The 27,989-nt window shown below is 39.4% G+C and overlaps 1 protein-coding gene across 3 annotated transcripts in view; it reads left to right on the forward strand.

The window, feature by feature from the left end:
- dock8 (dedicator of cytokinesis 8) overlaps positions 1–27,989 on the forward strand; it is a 118,113-nt gene that overhangs the window by 64,299 nt on the left and 25,825 nt on the right. For 2 of the 3 annotated variants that reach the window (XM_088336129.1, XM_088336130.1), the window contains exons 28-38: positions 2,197–2,336; positions 2,416–2,579; positions 4,085–4,236; positions 7,312–7,494; positions 7,581–7,707; positions 10,413–10,500; positions 10,575–10,671; positions 12,505–12,639; positions 13,114–13,266; positions 19,686–19,844; positions 21,745–21,845. In XM_088336129.1, the coding sequence (XP_088192255.1) occupies positions 2,197–2,336; positions 2,416–2,579; positions 4,085–4,236; positions 7,312–7,494; positions 7,581–7,707; positions 10,413–10,500; positions 10,575–10,671; positions 12,505–12,639; positions 13,114–13,266; positions 19,686–19,844; positions 21,745–21,845 (1,499 nt within the window). The remainder of the gene's footprint in view (positions 1–2,196; positions 2,337–2,415; positions 2,580–4,084; positions 4,237–7,311; positions 7,495–7,580; positions 7,708–10,412; positions 10,501–10,574; positions 10,672–12,504; positions 12,640–13,113; positions 13,267–19,685; positions 19,845–21,744; positions 21,846–27,989) is intronic. The other variant, XM_088336131.1, reaches the window with a different exon arrangement.

A 27,989-nucleotide genomic window follows, 5' to 3' on the forward strand; every position in this document is an offset into this window, starting at 1 on the left:
TTTAACCTCTTTTAGCTTGATGGGTTAAATTCTTAAAATTCTGTACTGTATAATTCTTAAAGAATTCTAAATGTAGTGGAAGCTAGAGCTCTTGTTGGTGATAGGAATGAGTGGAGGGTGTTGTAAAAGGATAGTAGGATGTTAGGATTCGTTCTAAGGGATGGGCTGGGCGCCTGTATGATGCGGCAGGGGTAAACCAGTGAAAGCTGTCGGGCCCTGCTGTTGAACTGAAGAGTGTGTTGTGTCACCGTGACCCGAGTGACATGGCCGCTTTCTTGTGTCTTGTGTTCATTTGGAGGGACGAAAGCATGACCAACTTAGGTGCCGAGGTGCTTAACTTGTTTGGGTTTTATGGCATTTGGGTAGGCCATGGTCAAATCTTTTGTGTTTTTTGCTACTACAAATTGAATAAAATTATTAGTGCTTAAAACCAAGGACCTAATCTATTGTTTTGCTTTCATTCTAAATAGAGAAAATATTAGAGAAATACTACAAAAAATACTACAGTAATACTATAATACAAACATACTACTACAGTACCGAAAACAACAGAAATACTACAAAAATACAACTACAGTGATATTACAAAATGACTACAAAAATAATACTATGGAAATACTCCAACAATACTACAGACATTCTACAAAAATACTATGACTAAAATACTTCAAAGATACTGTTATGGGAATATAACATAAATACATCTACAGTAATACTATTATACGAAAAAACTAAATAAATCGGAATATTATGACATAAATTCGACAAAAATACAACTACAGAAATACCTCAACAGAAATACTACAAATAAACAACTAAACAACTAAAGTAATACTACCACAATTCTACTATGGAAATACTACCAAAATACTACTATGGATATAATGTGATATTACTACTGCAGACATACTGCAAAATACAGCAAAAATAGAACTACAGTAATTGTACAAAGATACTACATAAATACTTAAAATAGCTAACTGCAGAAATGTTACAAAAATACTAAAAAATAAAATACAACTAAAGTGATGCTACAAAATTAAATATTAAAAAAAGTGCCTAAAAAAGGGACCTAATATATTAATCTGCCATAATTATGAGCATCTCAAAACTAATTTGATGAAAGTAATCTATAAATAAATATGAATAAATATAACACATAGAGCGCAGCACGGTGGCTATGAGATAGAACCTCCTGTGTGGAGTTTGCATGTTCTCCCCGTGCTTGCATGGGTTTCCTCCGGGCACTCCGGTTTCCTCCCACATTCCAAAAACATGCATGTCAGGTTGATTGGCCGGTCCAAAATGTCTCTAGGTGTGAATGAGCGAGTGAGTTGTCTATCTCTGTTTGCCCTGCGACTGGCTGGCAACCAGTTCAAGGTGTCCCCTGCCCACTGCCCGAAGATAGCTGGGATGGGCTCCAGCACCCCCACGACTCTACTGAGGATAAGCAATCCAGATAATGAATGGATGCATGGATGGATAACATATCTGTATGTATATTTATTCATTAATGAAAAATATTGGATATTTCTCCAGGATTGGTTCCGTGGTCAGATTTTTTAACACAATGCAACCCCTAACCCCAAATAGTTGCCCACCCCTGTCATAGATAGAAACATCTCAAAACAATTAAAAAAAGTGTGCAAGCAGCAAGATAACGACTTAATTTTAGTGATCAAAGTCAACCAGAATATATTTGTTCTTTTGATCCGCGCTACACGTGCAGTAAACTGTGCAAGCCACTTTGCGGGCCATTCCTAATCATGTCTTTGGTCTACTCATATTTATTAATGGCATGCTAGGACAGGCTCCTACGGTGTTTTTGAAAAGGCCTGTTTCCTCTGAGAAGTAAACAAAAATAATCTTAAAATCGTGATTTGTGCTCCCTTACACACAACAGTTGGGCATGTTGTTTTTGTAAATTGTGACTCTAAAAATGCAACGCAACATAAAAGTCTACCCTCGCTCGTTGAAGTTCTTAGTCCTACGCTTGCCATTTTGGGTCAACAATTCACACGCATCGATCCAGTGATGACATAGGCTGGAAAGGTGTCTATAAAAACATAATGCTGTTAACTGATTTTAATTTTATGTGCAAATATTTGGCTTCATGGTAAAGAGTCCCTCCTGTAGTAACAATACAGTGTGATTATTGTCCCCAGAGTGTGTACTATGTTCTGCGTCTCCTTACAGAGCTCTGGTTCGTATAGTTTTCAAGAGCAGCAAAGGATTCTGGGCCTGTTTGAGCTCTCACCAGAGTTCAAGCAGCAACACTACCTCACTGGGCTGCTGCTCACTGAGCTCAGTGCAGCCCTCGACATGGAAGCAGAGGGGTATGACAAATTGTACAAAATGGCCATTCTGATATGACGCATCACTATTTGATTCTTCACTGACTGAGTGTGTCTCCAGTGGAAAGGTCCAGCGGAAGGCTATCAACGCTATATTTAGCCTGCTGTGTTCTCATGATCTGGACCATCGCTGCGTCAAGAGCGATGTCAGAGCCAAGATGGCCGCCCTTTACCTGCCCTTGGTAGGCATCATCATTGATTCCACAAACTACCTGGATTTCACTGGTACAGTATTTTTATTCCCCCATGTGGTGTAATTATTTCCTGTATATCAGAGATGTCACACTATCTTTGGCTCTCGGGCTGGATCCAGATTTTCTGCTCAGTAATGGTAATGACATGTCACCTTTGTTACAAATCTATGCATCAGTTTGGCATGATAAAAAGAAAAAACGGAAAAACTCAAGCGGTTTAAAATGTTTGCTGTTTTTGGTTGTTCGTATGTTGTATGTTTGGTTTGGCGTAATGTCTGCTGCCAACATTTTTAGTCACAGAAAGACACAGATTTTTTTCCTTCTTCGTTTTTCCTCGTCTTAGCTTTCGGGAGACTTCCGTTTATCTCTTTATCTCTGTCTGTCTTCTCATCCCTGTTAAATATTGTTTGCAAAGTTTAACTAAGGGATCAGGGACCTCTGGTTCCTCTCATGAATACATTTGGCTCGGAGATAAAATTAGAATCAAACTTTTTCTGTGTTGTTTCACGTATGGCATGATCGATGCAAATTGTAGTGAATGCGAAGCCAAGTCTGTGCCGAAGGAAAATATGTCGGTATCCTTGTTTTGGAAGAATTTTGTGACATTTTTACGATGGCAACTTGAAATCATTATTCACGACAAAAACGACCGACAAAATGAGCCCCAACTCTCTTAAGTAACTGCGGAAGGGAGACCATTTTTTTATGTGGTATATTTGTTGCAATAGGACACATGGTCGGGCACTATTATTATATCATCAAATTTTTCAAATCATTCAACATCACACAGTGAAATAAAATGTGTGGACAAATAGGCTTTTGTCCGGAGAGCGGGTTTCGCCGTTTTGTTGAATTTTGTCCTAAAATATAGGGTTTGGCTCTCTCAAAAGAAAAATATTTTGCTTTCATGGCTCTTCGAGTCAAAAATATTACGACCCCTGTTTTGAGGTCTGCTACACTTCACAATTCGTGCTCAACGTAAACTTCTTCACCACGAGCCCACACTCTGCCAATGAGAGCGCTACTGCCCACTGTAGTAGTGGGGGCACAATTACACTTGATTCTGGGACAGTTTTAAAAAAAAAACCTATGTCACACAAGCCCCCCTTGACATGGCAGCCCACCATTTGTGAAACACTGATATAAAGCAATCATTATTTATTTTAGATCCATTTATAATTATTTAGTATATTATTAGTACTTCAATACTCCAACTCAATACAACATTTTATTTATATCTACTTTCAAGGAAACTGTGCGGGTCAGATGTATCGGCATTTCGTTCTGTATACACGTGTACTAGAATGACAATAAAGTATATCTGAATCTGAATGTATAGCTCTTTGTCTTAAGGTGCTATATTACACTTCTCTGAACCTATTGAGAAGGAAAGTAAAAATATTGTTAAAATCCTTAGAAGCTGTATTGCTTATTTCACATTACTCGTTACTCTTTTGTAAGACATCATGCTGTATGCGTGTACTTTACAGTAAGTTGTGTTGTGATTCTAGCAAATTTCTCTGTGCGTCTCCTTAGTGTCGGACTCTCGTGGCGGAAAGAACAAAACTGGTGGACCTGAGGACGACCTTGACGCTGTGCCGCCCATCAATCAAACTGTTGCTATGGCGATCGCTGGGAACCCCTTTAACACACTGGGAAGAAACGTTCTTGTTTCCATGGCGTCTATGGTAAAAATTGTCAAATGCTAAGCCTTTTTTAGAAATATTTTGTGATGATATGCACGGAACAAGAGTTGTGCACAGATACGATGCGTAAAGTTCACTAAGGTAGATTGATTAGCTGTCACAGACACTAAATACACATGCTCAGACAAGAACATAATGGCTTATATGCAATGCTGGCAAAGAGTTGTCATATCTAGAAAACACATCCATCATGTGTTGTATCTAGGTATCACTACACAGTCACCTCCAATTGAAGCACTGTAGTGACCCCGCAACGTTTTTTTGCATGAAACACCAGCACAGCGAGAAAAGTGACTTTCACACAACACAGCCCTCGGCTTGATATTCATCATCGCTCCAAACATGGCAGCTGTAGTACTTCAGCAACTCGGATCGATGTTTTTGTAGCGGTTTATTTTTCCCCTTATTGATATTTTCACAGCACAGTTTGGCGCTTAAGTCGCAGATGAAAGGCAGTGGGAGAATGAGCTGCGCTCAGGCCCACTACGAAAAGTCAGGTTTTCGAGGCAGGACACCCAAAAGCACTGGGGCGATAATGGCCACATTTATCAAGAGCTGCCACACAAGTGAAGCAGCAGTGGACCTCTCGCGTCGTAATTCATCATCAAGAGAATGAAGGTGAATTAGCTGCAGTCGATTTTCATGCCAGTTAGGTGAGAAAAAGAGGTAGTGGACCATCCATGCAGCTCTTGTTCACATCTCCTATGGGCTCACATGTTTTAATGTGCAGGGATAACTTATTTTATTGGGATTGTCGGTCAGTCCATGGTGTAGCCATTCAGCTGCGATAGTCTTCAGTCATCTATAAACACATGGTTTAATTTTTGTTGACGTTTCATTTGCTTCGTACTTAGGCTTGTCAATTTTTTTAAAGGAGGAATTTTGTTACTCTCTTCCGCCACCTCCTGGCTTAAAGTCATGATCGCAGACTCAGTCAGTTCATTCAAAATGCGCGTATAAATACGTGGCTTTCTTAGACATACACGAATAAACTCTGGTTGGCGTTTGGACTCTCCTAGAAGCATGCCTTTTCTTACTTTCACTTTTTTCATGCTATACTGACAAACAGCAAAATAAAACCTGTGGGGACGAGCATGATGCCACTCTTCAGCACTCCCCCCAGGCCCAATTCCCCGACCTAATGTGTTCTGCCCCGAACAACTCTGGTAAAAGTAAGTTAAAAGCAGATGGACGCAATGGAAAATCAAGCATTTTGGTCTTTTGAACTCAGTTGGGCATTGTTCATACTTGATAAGATAACCTTCACTTATTTAAGGACACCTCAAACGATGCACCCCACCTTTACCTACATATATATTTTTGTATTTTATGTAATTTTACTTTTTATGTTGATGAAAACATCATTACATTTTGTTTTGATTTTTTTAACATTATTTTAGAGAGCTCACACTTAAATTTGTTTACGGTTCTATTGTCATTTAACTGCAGGTGATTTGCATCTATGAACAGAATAAATACTCATTCCCTCTATTAGTTTGATTGATTTAAAATACCATATACCATATATATGTTATGTCATGTAACATAAAAATTACACATTGACAGTAAGTGGTAGAAAATTTAGTGTGTGTATCTTTGTGTGCCATGTGCCCTTGTGTGTGTGTGTTTTATGATATACAGTAAGTAATTATTGGTTCAAAATAAATGACTAATTCATTAATAAATAAAATAGCCTGCCACCCTACTGAGGATAACCGGTGCAGATAATGGATGGATAAATGAAATAATTCATAAAATGTAAAGATAAAATAAACGGGATGATTACAATGATTTTAAAGTTTTGGATCAGTCATTACTTTTAGATATGTTAATGGGGGAAAGGTGGATGACTGTTTAGCTCAGTTCGGAGGTTCCTGGTTCGATTCCAGCTACTGGCCTCCCTGTGTGGAGGTTGCATGTTCTCCCTGTGCTTTTGTGGGTTTTTCTGGGCACTCGGTGTTCTTCCAACATTGCAAAAACAAGCATAGCAGGTTTATTGGCTGGTCCAAATTGTCCCTAGGTATGAGTGAGTGTGTGAATGGTTGTATGTCTCCGTGTGCTCTGCAAATGTCATGCAACCAGTCAAGGGTATCCTGTGGTCACTGCTTGAGGGAAGCTGGGATTGACTCCAGCACCCTAGTGATGACCAAGCAGCTGTGAAATGAATGACTGAAGATAAGTTACTAATAGTGTTGTAATACACACACCTTATATTTTGATTATTTCTATCTTCCTCAATTAAACTTCTTATCATTTATTTTTCATTCTGTTTTTTAATTGCAGTTGACTAATGCCCTTCATTTTATTTTTTTATAAAATAATTTGTTAAAACAAGATATGTTTGATGTGATTTATTTTGGCCAATCTGTCTGAGTCATCGACTCTTGAGTAATCGCTAATACTAATGCCATCTATGAACACCACAAAACAGATACTTTGAGAAACATCTATATTCTCTATTGTTACGTTTTTCAGGTTGACCCAAGGGAGTAGAAACTGTGGCAGGGGATCTCAAAATAAAGATGGTATTTTAAAAAAAAACAGTAATTAACAAACAAGGGGTCACCAAACAAATAACATGTCCAAGCTAGATCAAACCCGACATTATCCAAACCAGAGACAAAGACTGAATTGGAAGTGCAAGGAACAAGGTAACAAACACACAAGGAGTCACAAAACAAATAACATGTCCAAAATAAATCAAACCTGAAAATATCCAAACCAGAAAGAAAGACCAAATTATAAATATAAATGCAATGAGCCGACCCTGTGTGCTGTCCAAACAGTCATTATAAGGGTAAGGATAATGTGGGACAGTTGTGTGGAGATGGGACTCAGGTGTGTCTTGCTCCATACCCTTTGTCTCCCTCTGGGGGAAGGTGGGGTGCCAGATCCTAATAATTTTTGTGGAAAACAGGTGTGTGGATGTTGTCCCCAAATAGTGATCTACTTTCTTACAAAAAATGCATGAGTTTGTCATTTCCAGCCGATCTTTCCAGTTTAAAACAAGCCTATTTATCTTTCCTCTTCTTTGATTAGTCTCTTAATTTTTCCCAGCAGGGGAAATCTGTAGCCACTCTAGCGGCAGACACCAGCCGCCATCTGCTAGTTTGCTTCCTGTGGGTGATGAAAAACGCCGACCGGGTTCTTATTCAGCGGTGGACTGTGGACATGCCCCCCTCACAGCTCAACAAGTTGTTGGAGCTCCTTACCATCTGCGTGTCCTGTTTTGAGTACCAGGTCAGTTTTCTGGAAATCATGGACTCTGATAAGAGGTCTTGTTGGTCAGTTACCTCCAATTTACATGTTTTTGTGTGTTGGTGTAGGGTCACCAGAGCAGTGATAAAGTGAGCACACAAGCTTTACAGAAATCCCAGCAGGCTAAGTTGCAGCTGGAAGAAGCCCTGCTGAGGGGGATGGGAGCCCGTGGAGAGATGATGAAGCGAGTCGGAGGTAACGGGCACTTTGGGGGACTTTGCTTCCATGGAGCACATTTTTTACAATTTTAGATTTCGCATAAGGCTCTTGTCTGTTTGTAACAGCAGTCAGCATGACAAATTGGCCTAAAAATATTCCATTTTAAGATTAAAAAAAAACTTCCAGAGTAGCTCTTTCACTTAGATGTGACTTGAGTTTGTAGTCAAGCACTTTGGACTTATCCTTGTCTTGAACTTGCAGATTTAAGCGTTTATTTGATTTTATATCTGATGAAAAGTGTATTAGACACTCCAAAAAAGGAGAGAAAACATCTATGAATTTTAAACTTTCAACTTTAAAATAGGAGCAAATTTTTAGATAGAATTCCCACCTGTTCTAAAGGCCCTCCTCAGAGCCCTTTCTTTTTACTAAATATCCTCAATAACAAAAGTAGATCCGTCCTAAAGGGTGTGGGAAATCCAAGAACAGCATCATGATTGGCCGATAGTGACATGTTGTAACCAGTTCATATTTGTCAAAACAATGAACAACAATGCATAATAAACAAAATAACGAACAAACATCCTATGCTATTTACTTTTAAAAACAGAATAAACTTATCAATTTCACATGTATTTATTTTTGATTTTCAGACATCAATTATCACATCAAGAAAATTAACTAAACACCTGAAAAGAAATCTGGGAGACTGGTAAAAACTAAGGCTTATTGGTCACCTGGCCCTAAAAAACTTATTTTGTGTTATATATAAGTCATCTTCACATCATCGAGACTTCTTACATCATTATACCAGACTCGATTTAGGCCTAGACACATTCTCCCTCTCCTATTTTTAATCATATTGAAGCCTCCGTCTAAAAGTTTGTACATACATTTAGTTGCTCCCAAGCCAAACATCAAGTTTGTGATCATTTCAATTTAATCTAAATAGTTTTAAATGTTGGCACGGTGAAATTACAGACCTATCAAGTTGATCATTGACTGGCTAATAAGTTGATTTTTTGTTTCTCTGATAACCGGCCCATACAAAATTGTACTTTCGCGAAAATGGCGTAAATAAAACATTGTGTTGTTACAAACCTAGACCTATGAAAACCTTTGTAGGGCTTATGTTGGGCATATCCTCTAATCAGACCTTATTTGGGGAATTAGCATGCATGGTTTCTGTCCTATTAATGTATGGCCAATGCAAAGAAGGATACTTAGTACTAACATAGCACTCAAGGCCATTTTTTGTCAAATATGGTAATTTTAATTTTAAATTTTCATCATTAAGATACAAAGGCACTAGGTTGAGGCATGAAAGGGCTTGCTGTTAAGAGTTAGTGTGTGTTTTGGCATTCTCAGAAACTTTTGAACGCAGAGATGACTGCGGTTTTAGTCTGCACTTCTTCAACTATTTTGGATATAAATAAGAAATGATCAGATTTGAAAGTTGTTGCAAAAAAACAAACAAACAACCATGGGGGCCACATGTCAAAAATGCAACTGGCTGTGGCACAAATCGGTTAAAACAATTGTGTGTACTGCATTTTCCTGGATGTATAAAACTGCTTTTGCCAGAAATTTGCAGGTGCTGCTTATAATCCAGTGTGCCTCATATAGCAATTAGCGGTACATAAAATTTAAAATGCATAAGGCTATTACATAAAAACCTGTTTGATGATCTCATCTCTCTCATTAGCCGTACCGCTCATCCTCATTAGGGTCGCGGGGGGGCTGGAGCCCATCCCGGCCATCTCCAGGCAGTGGGCAGGGGACACCCTGAACTGGTTGCCAGCCAATTGCAGGGCACACGGGGACAGACAACTCACTCGCTCATTCACACCTAGGGACAATTTGGACCGGCCAATTCACCTGAAATGCATGGTTTTTTTGGAATGTGGGAGGAAACCGGAGTGCCCGGAGGAAACCCACGCAAGCACGGGGAGAACATACAAACTCCGCACAGGAAGTCTGGAGCTGGATTTGAACCCACGCAGGAGGTTCCCATGACATGAACTGTGCCGCACAAGCGCTAACCACTGCGCCGCCGTGCTGTGTTTGATGATCTATGTTTGATAAATAAGTTATTAAAAATTCCTGATTTTTTAAAAAAAATTATGGAAATTCTAGTTCTTACACCAGTTTTAATTTAATGCGATTTGTAGTCTGGTGTGCCTCATATTTAGAAAACATTTTACTTATGAAAATGTTTTGCAAAAGGAATTTTTTGTAGGTACCCCTTATACGTTTTACACTCCATAAAATCCGTAAAATCCGGTAATTTTAGACGACCTCCTAACTGTGGTTGGATACTTTTTTTGACAGGTGAATACACCGTAAATTCTCGACTATAACTCACAACCAATGCGTTTTTAAATGAAAGTATTTTATACATGGAGATTATTACAAAGAAAGACACAGAAGGAGTTTTCATGCACGATAGCATAACACTAACGGGGCTGTTTAGAAAGTGCACACTGGTAAAACTCACAAGATGCAGCAACACAAGTAAGAGTAGAAAACGCGCAGAAGCAGAACAACACCACCTGTCTCACTCTAACCTTTTCTTCTCGAGTGCCCTTGGCGGCTGGTTAAAAAAATCCATGTACTAACTTCATCTCTACATAAACTGCAGGGTTGAAATTCTGTGCCAAAAGTTGTAAATTATGGTAATCCCCAAACGCTAAGTTAAATTTCAGTTTTCTTTTCCATTATCTTATTTATGTGTTCGTTAGGAATGGACAGAACCATGGGTCAAAGAGAAAACCTGCGCTGGAGGAAAGATCTCACCCAGTGGAGACAGACCAACGACAAACATGATAAGTATGTGTAATTTGTATTCGTCCTAAACATACACCTTTTCAATTCTGAGTATTTGTTGTGCAACCCTAAACCAGGACTAAGGCGGAACTGGACCAGGAGGCGGTGATAAGCGGAAACTTGGCCACAGAAGCAAACCTCATCGTTTTGGACTTGCTGGAAACCATTGTGCAGGTCGGGGAGAATCTGTGGAGTCTTGTTGCGAATGTGTTCCCTTGACAATTCTTAGCTGTGAACTGCCCAAGACTGCACAGTTCAGGCTGCAAACAAACTCTCAACTTAAAGTGGATAAAAGTAGTGACTGATTCGATGCCTTTTGAATACAATATTGAGGATACATACATCTCCCTATCTCGTAGAAAAAAATAATTAGCTGAATTTAAATGTATAAACTTCCCACACCAATTCCCCTCTGAAATGAGTCTTTATAGACTTTATTGGTCTAAGCCAGGGGTCGGCAAACCCAAAATGTTGAAAGAGCAAAACCAGAAAAACAAATTTGTCTGGAGGTGAAAAAAATTGAAAACCTTACTTAAGCCTCATTTATTAATGCAACACATTTGTATCTATATTCGCCTACCATCAAAATGACGACTAAGTTGGATGCAGCGCCTCCTGTGGAGAATGACACATGACGTGACAACTATGTTGTAGGATAGTGGCTCAAGTTTAACTTCATTATAATATTAGTAATTACAGTATGTTTCATTTTCATACAAAATCAAAGAAATCCAATTTTGGATGTCATTTTCATTTTGAGAATTCAAAAAACAACAAAATGGAACATGCACAACGTGCCCGCTACCTAGGCAATAAAAAGAATCATAAAAACGCAGCATGCAGTTATAGAAATAAAACAGCAGCCTTTTAAAAAAGTAAGGTAAATAAAATTAAATTAAAAAGTTTGATTTTAGTGTAAATGTCAAAAAAAGTCTGTACATGGTCAAACCAAGGCAGCATCCTCTTCTTTCTCTTTTGATCACAAAACCACAGAGCGGTCCTCAGGCCTGAGCAACAAAACACAATAATACCGCTAAGTGTCATTCCAAATATGCTTTGACAAAAATAAGAAAACACTCAAGAAAAATTGCGACTTTGTTACTCAATTAATGCCCATGACAGGATTGTGTTCTTACCCGTTTAATGTGACTTATGTGTTGAAACTTGCCATGTGGTTGAGTTACATTGTGACACTGCCGCTTTAAGGGGCGGAGTTTGAGCCCGCACAGCTCTAACACTGGTTGGAAAGAGGAAAATGAGCAGAGGAGCGATGTGCCAAAGTTTTGCATTGTTGCTACATTCTTCAGGGAGTAGTTGAAGCCTGAGAACCACAACTTCACGTCACAATAGATAACCTGTATCCCATGTTTTTACAACCTGATACCCGTGAGAGTGCAAAACAAGAAATATATTATCCTCCCCCATCCATCCATCCATCCATTATCTGCACCGCTTATCCTCAGTAGGGTCGCGGGGGTGCTGGAGCCTATCCCAGCCATCTTCGGGCAAGGGGCAGGGGACACAGCCAATCGCGGGGACACAGAGTTCACACCTGACGATTTGGACAGGCCATTTTACCTGACATGCATGTTTTTGGGATGTGTGAGGAAACCGGAGTTAATGTGACCAATTTTTTGACCCCGATTGACAGCCCGATGATCACCACCAACACTGTCCTCTGGTGACGACGATGTGTAAGATCGGGTAGAGTCTTGTCGGTTTTAGAATTGTAGTCTGATTTAGGAATGGTCATCAACACTGTCATGTAATTCGGCAGTGCAATTGTAATGTGTTCCTTACACAAGATGGTTCATTAACATTGCATTCAATGTTTATTTTACAGTTAATTGTACAATAGAACAGGAGCCTCAAAACACTTCTGGACATCTACATTTTGTCGATTCCCACCTATTGATTGCATTGTGCAAGTGTGACTGCCATGCTTAGTGTTCCAGTCATGTGGACTTCTGCGTTAATACTTTTTCTCTTGTTTCTTTCTCAATGCAGGCAGTACCACTGGTTGACTGCAAGGACAGTGTGGTGGGTGGTGTCTTGAAGGTCTTACTCCATTCTCTCACGTGCAACCAGAGCACCACCTTCCTCTCACACACCTTTAGTACACTCCGGGCTCTTATCGTCAAGGTAATTTATGGTTATCATATTCATATTAGGCAGCACGGCGGCGCAGTGGTTAGCGCTTGTGCGGCACAGTTCATGTCATGGGAACCTGTCGTGGGTTCAAATCCAGCTCCAGACTTCCTGTGTGGAGTTTGTATGTTCTCCCCGTGCTTGCGTGGGTTTCCTCCGGGCACTCCGGTTTCCTCCCACGTTCCAAAAACATGCATTTCAGGTGAATTGGCCGGTCCAGATTGTCCCTAGGTGTGAATGAGCGAATGAGTTGTCTGTCCCTGTGTGCCCTGCGATTGGCTGGCAACCAGTTCAGGGTGTCCCCTGCCCACTGCCCGGAGATGGCTGGGATGGGCTCCCACCCAAGGATTTCTGGCCAATTTGCTTGTTCTAGGTGCGCCTTATAGTCCGGAAAAGTATGCATTTTATCGCCACATAATACTATTGGCACATTTTAGTAAGCTCAGTCAACAATTATTTCTGATACAGTTTGGCGAGCTTCTCTTCGAAGAGGAGGCTGAGCAGTGCGCGGATCTGTGCCAAAAGGTGCTCCAGTACTGCAGCAGCCCGTTGGATGAGAACCGGAGCCAGGCATGCGCTACCCTCTACCTTATCATGAGATACAGCTACAGTAACGCCAGCGTAAGTACACACACGCCATGCTAACATGCCATGATCCCTCACTTGACTTTATCCAGACCACCAGTACTGCCACAGACCAAAGCAAACTACAAGTGGCCACACAGTCTTTATCTAACCTTAAGGAACTGAATTGTGTGCGTAAGAGTGAGGATCGGCTCTTGATAACGTGTGCTTCTAAGTCACTGAGGCGCGCACATTTCATCCGCTTTTATGTCGTTCCCATTTCTATTCTGGGAGCATGGTGGAATACGTTTCTGGTGAATGATGTGCGGGTGAATAGAGAGCAGAGAGATGTGTCATTGTCTGCCTACTCCGCACTTAACCCTATTTTTAAAAAATATAGTCACACTGGCTCATAGTGTGTGCAAATGTGTTGAAATGATACACTTAATTTTATAGATACAAAACCCCCCAAAAATTCTAAGAATCAACGACATGTAAGACACAATTCCGATATAAAACCAAATGTATTTAACATTATGTACTTTGCGTACAAATACAACATTAAAAACATGTATTGGCCCCCTTTGCGGTAATACCTTGTACAACATCCTTTTGCTGCAAACACAGCCACAAGTCTTTTTGGGTATGTCTCTACACGTTTTGCACATCTTGAAACAAAAATATTTGCCCATTCTTCCTTACAAAACAGCGCCAGTACCTTAAGGTTTGATGGTGATCGTCTGTCCACAGCATTTTTCAGATTTTTCTCCAAATGCTCTACAGGATTAAGGTCTGGCCATACTAAAACTTTGTCTTTGGTTTTGAACACTTCTATTGTAGACTTTGCTTTATGTTTAGGGTTGTCCTCCTGTTGGAAGGTGAACCTGTGCCTCATTTTCAGGTCTTTTGCAGATTCTAAATCACCCTGTATTCGGCTCTATCCATCTTTTCATCAACTCTAACAATATTCTCAGACCCTGCTGAAGAAAAGCAACCAGAAAGCATTATGCTACCACAACCATGTTTGATAGTGGGATGGTGTTTTCAGGGTTATGTGCAGTGTTACTCTTACGCCAAACATAACGCTTTGCAAACAACCCAAAGTCTTCAATTCTTATATGTGATGAATTTATAGCTTCTTGCAAATGCCAAACAGGCATTTTTATGGTTTTCTTTCAGAAGGATTTTTCTTCTTGCATATCTTCCATACAGTGCACATTTATGCAGGATATGACTACTAGTTTTCATATGCAGAGATTTTCCCAATTTGGCTGTGTATACCTGCAGGTCATCCAAGGTGATTATGGCCTTCTTCGTTTCTTTTCTGATTAGTTTTCTCCTAGTTTGGGTCCAAAGTTTAGACACATGGCCAGGTCTCTGTACGTTTGCAGTGGTTTTATGCTTTCTCCATTTTGTTATTATTGATCGCACAGTGCCCTGGGAAACCTATAAATGTTGAATCCCATACCTGCTTTGAACTTTTCCACAACCTTATTCTGGACCTGCCTGTTGTGTTCTTTGGTTTTTGTAATGTTGTCTCTTCTCCTGTGTCTGCTTTTACAGACCTCTAAGCCCATCACAGAACAGGTACATTTAAAATAAAACTTACTGACACTCTTTGTCATTGTTAGTCATTTAGTTTGAAATGGGATCATTCAGAAGTCATCGTGGAACTTCTGGAGTCAGTTGGCTAAGCTGAGATAACTGGGGGCCATATTTTTAACACCTACCCTTTTAATAGCTTCCATTGTAAATATCATATAAAACGTTGAAATAATTTTGTTCCACTTTAAGATTGTGTCTTACATGTTGTTAATTCTTAAAACACTTTTTTCTATTTTTTTACTTTAGGTTTTAAGCCTGAAATGTGGCGACACGACAAAGAATATATATATATATATATATATATATTTTCTATGTCACATATATGTCAGCTTTTTGGTATCATAACTATTAATTCATTCACCCCATACTCAAAGGTTTTCAGTATTTGATAAACTAATTTCTAAAAGCGCAATTAAAAAGATTGAAAGTAACGATAATATAGCAAGGTATGAATGCCAACAATGGTGGCCGATACCACTATCCACTTGATGTTTTACAATAAGGATTAGTCCTTGCCTTGTCTCCTTTTCCAACAAAACTTTATTGAAACAGGGAATTACAAATATTTTATTTCTTTAGATAATTTAATTATTTGATCAAATATTAACTTCATATTCATTTCTTACTGCCTTTTACAGGGTTTACAAATGTATTTGTGGAATGTTTTCTCATTTTTGCTCACAATATGAAGCGTACTTTCAAAGTACCACCATGTCCAAAACAACACAAGAGTTTATAGATGAATTTTCATTGTGTTTCTGGGGATGTTTTGTATAATGCCTAATGTTCACTTGGTGGAAGAATTTCTGTTAGCAAGAAAATACCACTGAACATTTTGTTTGCTAGTGCGTCTTTGATATTTCCTGTGTTAACATATGCTCTGTAATGGAAGTCAGATACCGGCCTCTAGTACATAAACACACACACACATGCCCCCTACCTCAGCATGTTTGTTTATACATAAGATGCAGCATTGGGAATTAGCTTTGTGGCCATGTGACTCACTTAAATAACATTTTCTTGTATCATCAAGCCATTTTCTCAGCATCACGCTCGTGTAAAAAAAACACACAATTTAACATTTGTGCTCCCGACGCTTATAAAAAGCTCGGGAGGAAAATGAGATTTCAGGTGATGTGATAAATCTTATTACATGGGGCTACTTTTTGATCACACGTGCACTTGCAGACACACACAAAGTGCATTAGGGGGCAGTAATGGGTGGTTAGTCCTCGGCTCCACGCTTAGTTGAACAGAATGGGGCCGTAGAGATGATCCATGGGTGATTATGTCTCTGCTAATGGGGGATCATTTCCCGCTTTGCCGCTCATGTCGTAGATGGATGGAGCTTGGTGCACACACATACACTTGGGCACACAAACTCAACTTGAGCTGGCACATGTTCAGCTTGTCACTGACAGGTAGTGTGAAGAATGAACGAAGCAACAACAGCTAGCAGAGGATGCAACATAATCAAGACTCTGTGCCTTCCTGATTCAATATATCCATGATGCGTTTGAGGTGCTGATTCAATTTGTAGGCTACATTTTCAATGTCATATTAGTTTTTTTGCTGAGGCCATAATGGAAATTGTCAGATTTAGCTGTGGACAAAAAATGAAAAAATATTTGCAACTGCTCTCACCATGACACAGTATTCCTCTACACCACTGAACAGAATTTGTATGTATCTTTATTTTTGCTACTATATACTTATATTTTTCATACATAGATAGATAGATAGATAGATAGATACTTTGTTCATCCCCGAAGGGAAATTCACATTTCCAGCAGCATCCCTGAGCTGAGAACAATCAAAAAATAACACGGGAGCTGCTGGAGTGGCTGCCATTCGTGACGGCGCCGGAAGAAAAGATTCAATATGAATCATGTACAAACAAACAAACAATTGAATCATGTACAAACAAACAAACAAACAAAATATTCATGTTTCAATAAGTGGAGTGTTAATAAAATGGGGGGAAAATAATTTCTGATACTGATATAACCAGGTAAAACTAATTTTAAGTTACCTGTCCAAATGAATGTTGTGCCATCTCACCTTTCCCACTCTCTCTCCTCTCACCTTTCCCACTCTCTCTCCTGCAGTTGACTTGCTGCTGCTCGCTCCTGAAAGTAATACTTACCTCTTTGTGTATTGTGCAGTCCCTTCTCAAGTTTCTTCATCTTCCTCGTGTTGAGGTTTTTGACATTGCCATGTTTGCATATGCCCATTTTAACTTAATATGGTAGTATTTCCTTGATATTCACAGTGATTCCCTTCTATAATGAAGAAGGACAGCCTTTTCTTCCTCCGTGTAATCGTTTACCATCAGGGTTACGAGATATTAATAATAATAATAATAATTTACTTGTATTGTCATTCTTTGTAACAATGCAAACAGAACGAAATGATCACAAAGTTGTTATTCAAGGCGCTATTCAAGACGCACGGTGTTCATTTTCATTAAATGGTCATTTATATATTTATAGCTATTTTTACACACACGCACGCACACACACATGCATTCATGATTAGGGCAGCACGGCGGCGCAGTGGTTAGCGCTTGTGCGGCATAGTTCATGTCATGGGAACCTGTCGTGGGTTCAAATCCAGCTCCAGACTTCCTGTGCGGAGTTTGTATGTTCTCCCTGTGCTTGCGTGGGTTTCCTCCGGGCACTCCGGTTTCCTCCCACGTTCCAAAAACATGCATTTCAGGTGAATTGGCCGGTCCAAATTGTCCCTAGGTGTGAATGAGCGAATGAGTTGTCTGTCCCTGTGTGCCCTGCGATTGGCTGGCAACCAGTTCAGGGTGTCCCTTGCCTACTGCCCGGAGATGGCTGGGATGGGCTCCAGCCCCCCCGCGACCCTGATGAGGATAAGCGGTACGGCTGATGAGATGAGATGAGATTCATGATTACTCAATTGAAGGATGCTGGTTCCAACCGTACATTTCAATCGAAGTGCTAACAATGAAGGAATAAAAAGTATAAAATATATAAAATAAGATAGATGTACCGTATTTTAGGTACCAGTATGTTGTCTTTTGGGTTCAGTGAAAGCTGAAAACAAAACAAAAAATTGTTACTATAAATAAAATAGAAAAGTACATCTTCAATCTTAAAGGCGTTTTAAAGTAATGATTGCAAATGTATGAAATTACCGTATTTTCCGCACTATAAAGTGCACCTAAAAGCCTACATTTTTTTCAAAAACAATGTACCAATCATCATTTTAATAGGTCACTATTGGTTTAAGTTATTTGGAGGTAATGTGGGTTTTTAGCTTTTACAGGCTCGTATAGGGTCAAGTGGGGTAAAACAAAGCCTGCAATTGGCCGAAAAAGAGGTGATTTACAAGTTAGGTTGATCTACAGAAAATAATTCTATGGGGCCAAACAGACAGGCAGCAACGTCCATCAATGCAAAGATGCTTTTCGGCTGTTTTTCTTTTTTAATTGTTGGCATTATCGCGTGTTTTGAAGTACGGAAAAATGTTACACGGTTGGATTCACTACACTCATGGATGTAAGGGGACCAAGGTTGTGTATTACCATTGAATGTGATGGGTGCAAGACAATGTCTTTGGTGAGCTAACCCGGCTTTATATTTTTCGGGTATATGTGTCAGACTGATCGTGATGTTTCTGTTTTGAGTATATTTTTAAATGGTCAAAATAGATTGAATCACAAAAGTTTAAGCTTTCCAATGATGTGTGGCATGATGTATTTCAGTGATAGGTGACATCGTACAGACACCGTCTCGGTACGTGTCTGAGACTCGTATTTGCTTCTCAACAGTCCACCGGCCCGTTAAGAAGCTAATAAAGTTAGACTGACCTATCTGACTGTTGTGCTGACGTTCCTACTCTAGCGCCTTATAGTCTGGTGCGCCTTATGTATGAAAAATATATGAAAAAAGACTATTTTTGAGAGGTGCGCCTTATAATTCGGTGCATCGTATGGTGCAGAAAATTCGGTACTCTGAAATTTATTTAGAATGGGCTTTAGCCAAGGCATTATATGTTAATGTTAATAAGATCATGATTAATATATTAGCATTCCAAAAATCTGCAATATAACTGACTTTATTTGATTGTAGATGGAATGCATTCTTTATCATTTACTTAAAAGTAACTATGGCCAATACAAATGCACCTCTTCTATATTTGTGTTTTAACAACTGTAGGATAAAACATAACTTAACTGAATTAAATCACACAAGTCGTAGTAATAGTACTCTTATGACTATTAATAAAATAAATATTAGGTAAAAAATAAAAATATAATTGTGAGACGTTATAATTCATAACTTTAATTCTCTTAGTGCAAAGTGTCAATGTTTATGACTTAAATTGGATCAATTTAAGCTGAATTTAAGATACTCAATGGAAATGCACTTACTTTTAATTAGCCATTCATAGCCATTGTTGCTTGGTCGGTTGTCTTTTATTGCCAAAACAACCTGCGCTCATTAAACTTGAAATGATTTTTTGCAACCGCAATGTTGATACACGTTCTTGGCGGAAACCAAAAATAGAATGCTGACAAACTCAAAACGTTAAAGGAAAACACAGAAAGACGTACCCGTGTGGATAAAACTTAATACGAGTGTGTGCAACCTCTGATACATTCTTTTCTACAAGCCCATAAACCAAAAACCATTTATTAGCAGATTACCTTAGCTTTTCAAAATCGCTACAGCTGCAACCCTTTGGCTAATATTTCTCAGACTTGGTTTATGTTTGAAATATCAAAGTGTCAAGATGCGAAAATTAGACTTTACAGCCAATGAGCCATCAACCTCATGTTATGCTTTGTTAAACTGAGGTTCATGGTGGCACTTCTATTTGTGTGCGGCTGCCTGACACAGAACTTCTCCAGAGTGAAGATGCAGGTCACCATGTCCCTGGCTTCTCTGGTGGGCAAGTCTTCCGACTTCCAGGAGGATCACCTGAGACGCTCCCTGCGCACAATCTTGGCCTACGCGGAAGAGGATGCAGAGATGCAGAACACGCAGTTGCCCCTGCAGGTAAAACTGATGTTTGTAATAACACAATCAAGAAAACATGATTCGGCCTAAGTCTGAACGGTCTCCAAAATGTTATGTGATTCTCCAAATGTTACAATTCCCATTTGATATGAGATTAGTTTTAAGGTTCTCTGGGACACAATTCAACCAAACAAATCATTGCTTTTGATTATAGTATATTAAACAATGTAAGAATGAGCATATGGATTCATTCATCCATCCATCCATTATCTGCACTGCTTATCCTCACAAGGGTCGCGGGGGTGCTGGAGCCCATCCCAGCCATGTTCGGGCAGTGGGCAGGGGACACCCTGAACTGGTTACCAGCCAGTCGCAGGGTCATATGGATTCAAATGTTGGTTTGACACGTAACATCTAAAATGAAACTTAACAACCCATGAATTGGAATTTACTGTATTTTCAAATCTATAAATCGCACCGGATTAAAGCCTTTTTAAAAGATTAAATAAATTATATATATAAGGTGAACTCGATTATAAGGCATGGGGAATTAAACTGTTAAAGGGAGGGTTACACATAAAACATTAATTTACCATATTTGTGCATTAAAGACGCTTTGAAATACAATGTATTATTATTATAATTATTTTAGATTATTCACTGACATTTGAATAACATTGAATGCGACAGGAATCGAACTCTTAACATGGCGGGTAGCACGTCGATTCCAAGCCACTTGAACACCAGGGATGGAGAAAAAGCATTATGAAATGAAATGAAATGATGAAATGATCTGCATTTATATAGCGCTTTTCAAGTCAATGACTTCCCAAAGCGCTTTACATTGTGCTTCACATTTCCCAATAGCGGCCGTGATCTGTGCAGCCATGTAAGGCGCTAACCTGCTTATTGGGGGTAATTGGGGGTTCAATGTCTTACCCAAGGACACTTCGACAAGTAACACGGACAAGCCGGGATTCGAACTGGGATCCCTTAATCCTAAAACGATCGCTCTACCTCCTGAGCTACTGCTGCCCGCATTAGGTTTTATCTCATCATCACATTATTTTTACTCATGGTACCAAATTGTTGATAATTATAGTAATTATTAATAATTATTATCGTGTAATTATAGTGCCGGCCTGTGAGAATATTGCCAGATAATTAACCGTTCTTTGGTACAGGAAAGGTTAGGGACCACTGAAATACAGTGTTGTATTACTGACTGAGATTTTAAACTGAATGAAGAGAAGGTAATTTTGGGAAGTAATTTGGTTCTCTGAACTTAATAAATAAAAGGACATTGTGGGAAGTAGTTTGTCCTGAAATAAATAAATTAATGCATGGCAGCACATATTCAAAACATTTGTCACTTACAATGCGTAGTTTGAGCTGAGGTGAAACCAAATGAAATACCAATTCACTTTCTGTTTTCCAATTTTGTCTAAAACATCTGCCACGTGATAGTGTGATCATGATGTAAGACCTAGTGGACTGCATTTATATAGTGTTTTACCAGTCACTGAGGACCGCCAAAGCGCTTTAGCGTACACTTCACGCTCGAAACCATTCAGTCACACACACCGATAGCAACGTGCCTTGTCAGTTGTCGACTGTATCCCTTGGGGTCTAGTTGGAGGGATCCTGCGCGCTCCCTGTTGCGATCTTGGGTGGCTGGACTGGAAAGAGTCCTGTATCATTTTCCTGGCTTTGCTGCATTATCGCAAGCCGGCAATGGCCTCCAGAGTGGGCAGAGAACACCCAATGACTTTTTTGGGCTGTGTTGATTACTCTCTGTATGTTTTTATTTCTTAATGTTTTGATTTTTTTTCTCAAACTACTCTGTTACTTTCAAAGAACATCAATATGTCATTATTAAACACAATGTGCCTATTATATGCAATTTAAATATAATTTTTTTCCTAAATTGCATCTCCAGGTGGACGAGCTCCTGAGAAATCTCAACAGCATATTGTCTGACACGGTGAAAATGCGAGAATTTCAGGAGGATCCCGAGATGCTCATGGACCTCATGTACAGGTACCTCTTGCACTTTAGTCCAACCCCACCCTCTTCCTTACTTTATCTGGAGTTTGTTTTGGCTCTGTTGGCCTCTCTCGCCATGACAACCATGTGCTAGCACTTTGGCTCCCCTCTGAGCTGCTTTTGTTTACATGCAAATGCAAACAGTGAGTACAGAGGACAGCGGAGTACCATTTGAGCTAACCGTGTGTCATGTTACATCTGTAGTTAATTACGCGGCGCTCTATTTTTGTTCTGTTCTTCTAAACAGGTCCACTCTTTCCACCTAAACACACCCTTGCACAGTCTCCACACTTGTTGATCTGTGGGGTATAAAACTATCGGCTTTCAGATGCCTCTCCTGACCAAAAGAAAGCGCTATGAAGGCCTTGATTCGTTTTAACTGCAATTTCTACATCATTTTGCTTTATTTAAATCCGTTCCATATTTTGGTTGTCCTAGAAATAATTTGTAAAATCTCATAAGACCTTCATTAGAGTTGTTGTTCGCTTTAAAGCAGTCGGACTCAGTTTGGCTGGGGCCGGATCCAGTCTTTGTTTTAAGTTTTTTTTTAAATAATATGCTTTATCATCCCCGCGACCCTACTGAGGATAAGCGGTACGGCTAATGAGATGAGATGAGATGCTTTATCATTCAGCCTACATTAGTAACCTACTTTACATATTATAATCACTGATGACAAGAGATTTTTTTTAAACACAAAACACATATACACAAACAATGGGGAAAAAGATTTTCATGTTGGGTATTAGAAGTGTTAACTGGTTTATTTTACAGTTGAGTAAATGCAGTTATACACTTGAACCAACTCACCATGCTATACAAATTCAATGCCCTCTAGCACAGTGTTTTTCAACCAGTGTGCCGGGTCACACTAGTGTGCCGTGAGACCTTGTCTAGTGTGCCGCTGGAATTTGCCCAATTTTATCTTTAAAAAAAAATCAGGCCATTATTCAGTATTTTTGATATCTTCAGACGAGGAACTGTAATAGTTATCCATATCAGTTGGTGGCAGTAGATTTTTATATACTTTTTATACACTAATTACCTGCTCATGAGGTAGCACAGTACATTTAATAACTTATTTGTTTAACAAAGCGGTTTAAGATTGCACTGTAAAAAAAGAAAAACATGAATGAAGCACATAATTTATTTTTATTTTAGGCATTAATTTATTCTTTTTATATACTAATTATCTGCTTATGAGGTAGTACAGTGAAATATTTGACATAACTCCTTTTTTAAACATTTTCGACGGACGGTGTGCCTCGGACTTTTTTTATTAATAAAAGTCTATCTTGGTTCAAAAAGGGTTGAAAAACACTGCTCTAGCGAACGGAGAGAGCATTTAGTCTGTACATTCATAAATTCAAAAAACATAACATTTGATTGAAATCACCTAGATGCGCGCTTCTTTTTTGACGTACTCTGAAATGTATGGAGGGCCGTAAATCATCCAACAGGCTGGATCCAGGTTTCGAGCCATAACCTTTGACATATCCGCTTTAAAGCCACATCTGTGTTCTACTTACCCCGTTTCTTGAGCAACAGATTTTTCTAGAACAGGAGTGGGCACATTTTTAGTAATCGGATGCCAAATTGGGTTCAATAAATTGGCAGAGGTACTGAGAGTAACAAAAGTGATCAGAATTTTTGGGATTCATTTTTTTGTACCTACCGATACAGTCTTGAATTGATACCTCTGCAATACATGAGCACAAAAAAGATAAGAATGCTAATTACAAACACGTCTCTCCATGTTTCTGGATTTTTGTTTTGTTTTTACTTATTTCTTTGTAGAAAAATCTTTCATGGAGAAATAAATATGAGCCAAAAAATTGAGAAGTCTTTTTGAAATAGCAGCAATTATATTCAAATAATAAATCAATATGCAGACATATACATTTTATCAGATGCAAGTCGATCATCCCCACACAACGATTTATTTTTAAAACGTTTCTTAAAATGGAAAAGTTCTAAATCAAACTGGAGTTTGACTGCTAATTCCTTTTTAAGATTCCTCATCTGGTTCGACAGAATACTTGCATCTCCAGGAATGGAGTAATGGTCTTTTTGTGATGATTGACTCTTGAAAATAAGGAGAAATTCCAACAAATGCCTTGTTTAATCAGTACACAACCTCTGTGCTGACTTGAAATGGACCAGGAGGCGTCATGCCGTCTCTATATTACAAAATTGTTTTAATCAGATATGTAGCCGAAATATTGTCTTCAAAAGCATTAAATTCATCATTCTAAAAATAAAGCCTTAATTGGAATTAAAATGTCTTAACTCCAATTTTCAAATGTTTTTAAAAATGTGAACACATAAGGTTTATTTATTTATTTGTTTGAACTCAAAAGATGAGTTAAAAAAGTCATTTTTTCATGATGCATGATTAAAAATGCTCATCAATATAGCAGATGAGTTCTATGGAACTAGTAGTTATCTGCCAGTTTTGACTAAGGATCCATGATGTACTGTAAACATCCTTTTTATTTATTGTTTTCCATGTCTAAGACTTTGGAAGGAGCTATGATTTCTGAGGGAAAGTTGTCAAATGGACCAATATGTGAGTTAAAAATCAATAAATGTTTAAAATGGCCTCTAGTTCATGTGTTAATTTTTGGTTTGTTTGTTACAACTGTGGGGTTTTTTTTTGTCAACTTGCTCTTAAATTTGATTTCAAAAGGCATTAGAGAAAAAAAGCCTTGAATTTAACTTTCAGCTGTAAGAACCCTGTGTTAAGAGGATAATATTAGAAGTGTCTTGTTAAAGAATGTTGTTTACATACCAAGCAAGGCACAGCTGTGGTACCTCTAGATCAGGGGTGGCCAACCATTCAGCGACTAAGAGCCAATTGTTCGTCTGTGTTACTACAAAGAGCCACATTATCGGGGGCGATTTGTTTTTTTCTTTGTTACTAAAAAGCCACATTATACACATGGGTACACATAAACATAATATTTTAATCATGTATAAACGCATACACAGATCTCTACTCGGATCTCTGATGAAAATAACCACACCAACATGATAATATCAATCATTTTCAACAGTAAACCGGGTCACAGAACCTAGTTGCTAATCTTTCAGGTTTTCAATCAGTGTTGCGCATCTGTCTCTTTTCTTATTTAGGGCACCACTGGTGACTTGCTCACTGGCTTTTAGAAAAGTTTGAAAATGTGTTAAATCTCCCTTTTCAATATTCCCCTCAAAGAGCTTTAGGTTATTAACAAATGCAAACACACTTTGCATCAGGTCAGGCAGCATTTTTAACTTCCCGTGCAGGATAAGGTTCAGTCTGTTCAGGTGGCATACGATGTTGACTAAAAATGCCAGATCCATAATCCACTTGAGAGCTCAGGATAGTCCTTGTCCTTCTCTTCCATGAACAGTTTCACTGCATCCAAAAGCTAAAAGAAGCGAAAGATTACCCGGCTTTTTGACAGACACCTCACAGTGCAGTGCAGCGGCACGTCACCTGGAAGCCCTTAGTCCAGCTCAGAGATGAGATTCCTGAGTTTCCTGTGGTTTAGCGCATGTGTGCAGATGAAGTTGACGATTTCCATCACAGGTTTCATGACCTTGTCAAAATTTTGTGATTTAGACATGAGTTGCTCCCTGTGGATGATGCAGTAGAAATCCCAAATGTCTGGAAATGTTTGATCAGTTTTGCACAGCCCCACAAGCCCGTTCATGGATCCGATCATGGCTGGCGCTCCATCCGTGCAGTTAGTTTCGGTGTGGGTAGATTTGCTTTTGCAAACGCAGCCATCAGTGCTTCTTTCACATATATGCCACGGGTTCTGTCTTTTAATGGCACAATATCAAGGAGTTGTTCTTTGACCGCACATTGATTTGACACAGACCGCGCAATTATTGCCAACTGAGGCTTGTCTTGTATGTCGCAGCTCTCATCCAATGCCACACCAAAATATTTACTTGTTTGAAGGTCAGTGTGCAACTGTAATTCAACAGCTCCATTAATATAGGCTATTATTCGTTCCATAATGTGGCGAGACAGTTGAACAACTGATATGCTCTGTTTTAGTTTGTTGTCTACAGGAGCCAAGATTTCAAATGCATCAATGAGCCATGTTTTAATGAATTCCCCTTCCTTGTATGGCTTTTTAGCCCGTGCTATGTTCCAAGTTCACTGCTACGATGCAAGTGTTACTGTCTCTGAGTGTTTCATAATTTTTTGGGAAAAGATGCAACTGTTTTTCTGCCTTGCTTTTCATAGTAAACAACTTTTTCTTACGAAGTTCACTGCCTCTTGGAAAATCTTGTTCGATGTTAGGGTGGAGTGAGCTTAAGTGACGCTGAAGATTTGAAGCGTTGAAATGTGCTAATGCTGCGTCACATATAAGGCAGATCGGCTTGCCAATAGGTTCAATTAAAAAAATATAAACTTCCACTCTGGCAAAGACGTCCCGTGTTCTTCATCATATTTTCGTTTGGCAGTGCTTTTTTTCACTTGCTGTTTCAAGAGATAATTTCACGTAAATTGACTACAATACGTTTTGTCAAGGGCAGCACGGCAGCGCAGTGGTTAGCGCATGTGCGGCACAGTTCATGTCTTGGGAACCTCCTGCGTGGGTTCAAATCCAGCTCCAGACTTCCTGTGCGGAGTTTGTATGTTCTCCCCGTGCTTGCGTGGGTTTTCTCCGGGCACTCCGGTTTCCTCCCACATTCCAAAGACGTGCATTTCAGGTGAATTGGCCGGTCCAAATTGTCCCTAGGTATGAATGAGCGAGTGAGTTGTCTGTCCCCGTGTGCCCTGCGATTGGCTGGCAACCAGTTCAGGGTGTCCCCTGCCCACTGCCCGATGATTGCTGGGGTGGGCTCCAGCACCCCCGCGACCCTACTGAGGATAAGCGGTGTAGCTAATGAGATGAGATGAGACGTTTTGTCAAGCAAATATTTTCTCGGCGCTCGTTTGACGTCACTCAAACAGGCTTACATTGTTTGTCTGCCATCTAGCTGTAGGGAAGGCAAATGACAGCGCTGGCTAAACATTTTCGATGTATGACATGTTACAGCTCCTAAAGAGCCGCATTAAACCAGTTTATAACAGCTCCTAAAGAGCCGCATGAAACTAGTTTAAGAGCCGCATGCGGCTCGCGAGCCGCGGGTTGGCCATCCCTGCTCTAGGTACAAGCCTGGTTCGTTGTGTAACGAGTGAGTTTTCACGGTATGAAATAATTATAACTAACTGGCCTGTTCCAACCTCACAAAGGCATTCACAATAATGCTAAGTAACTATAAAACACTAAAGGCACATTCAAATAGTAATTATACATTAGAAAAATACTGTGATAAGATAAATAAGGTGATATTAACTAAATAAAATGCATGCTTATTGTTGCACTTGTGGAGGGATTCAAGTGGTCCTAAAGAAGGTGTGTGCATGGGGCGTAGGTGCAGGAGTAGGATGGGACGGATGCAAGAGGACTGACTGCACATTACCTATGATGATATGTACGCACTTACTGTACACCTAAATTGCTGTAACTTTAAATGAACATGAATACACACATTTTTACAGCATTATTTTTTTGCCCGTTACATTTTTCATTCATCACTTTCTTTTGCCCTTTTAGCCGGACTCGCAGCAATATTACTTTCTACAGCTCTTTTGAGATTAGACTCCCTTTCAAAATGTTAGGGAAACGCATAATGCAGGTTGCCAAACTTTTCAGAAGACGGTACAGATTTGGAGAGCTGAAAATGTGTAAGGGGCGACTATTCAGCATGGCAGTTTTTGAACAGTCTTTATTAAATTTACCCTCCGTGAAAAGTTTGTTGTGCTTGGCGATCAGCGTCGTGACAGCGTAGCACCCCATTTGTACCACGCCTTTTAGCACACCTTTGTAGCATTTTTATTTGGCTTGCAGGATCTCGTTAAAAAGTTCTGCTGTGCCGTTAAAACAGCTTCCTGTTTCTTCACCTTTTCACAGCTTTCATTTCCAGTTAGCTTGTCATAGTCAGCATGTTTCGGCTGGCAGTGCCTCTGTCACGGTTGCCGTGGCACCCAATTGGCGCCAGCTGCAGCACGTTGACAGATTGGTTTCCCGTCTATTTAAGCTCAGTGCTCTCACTCACCCTTTGTCATAGCTGGCATAGGGCAGGTGACAT

This window comes from Urocampus carinirostris, chromosome 5 (assembly GCF_059441175.1).
Source record: "Urocampus carinirostris isolate Australia breed hairy pipefish chromosome 5, RoL_Ucar_1.0, whole genome shotgun sequence".
NCBI lineage: Eukaryota > Metazoa > Chordata > Actinopteri > Syngnathiformes > Syngnathidae > Urocampus > Urocampus carinirostris.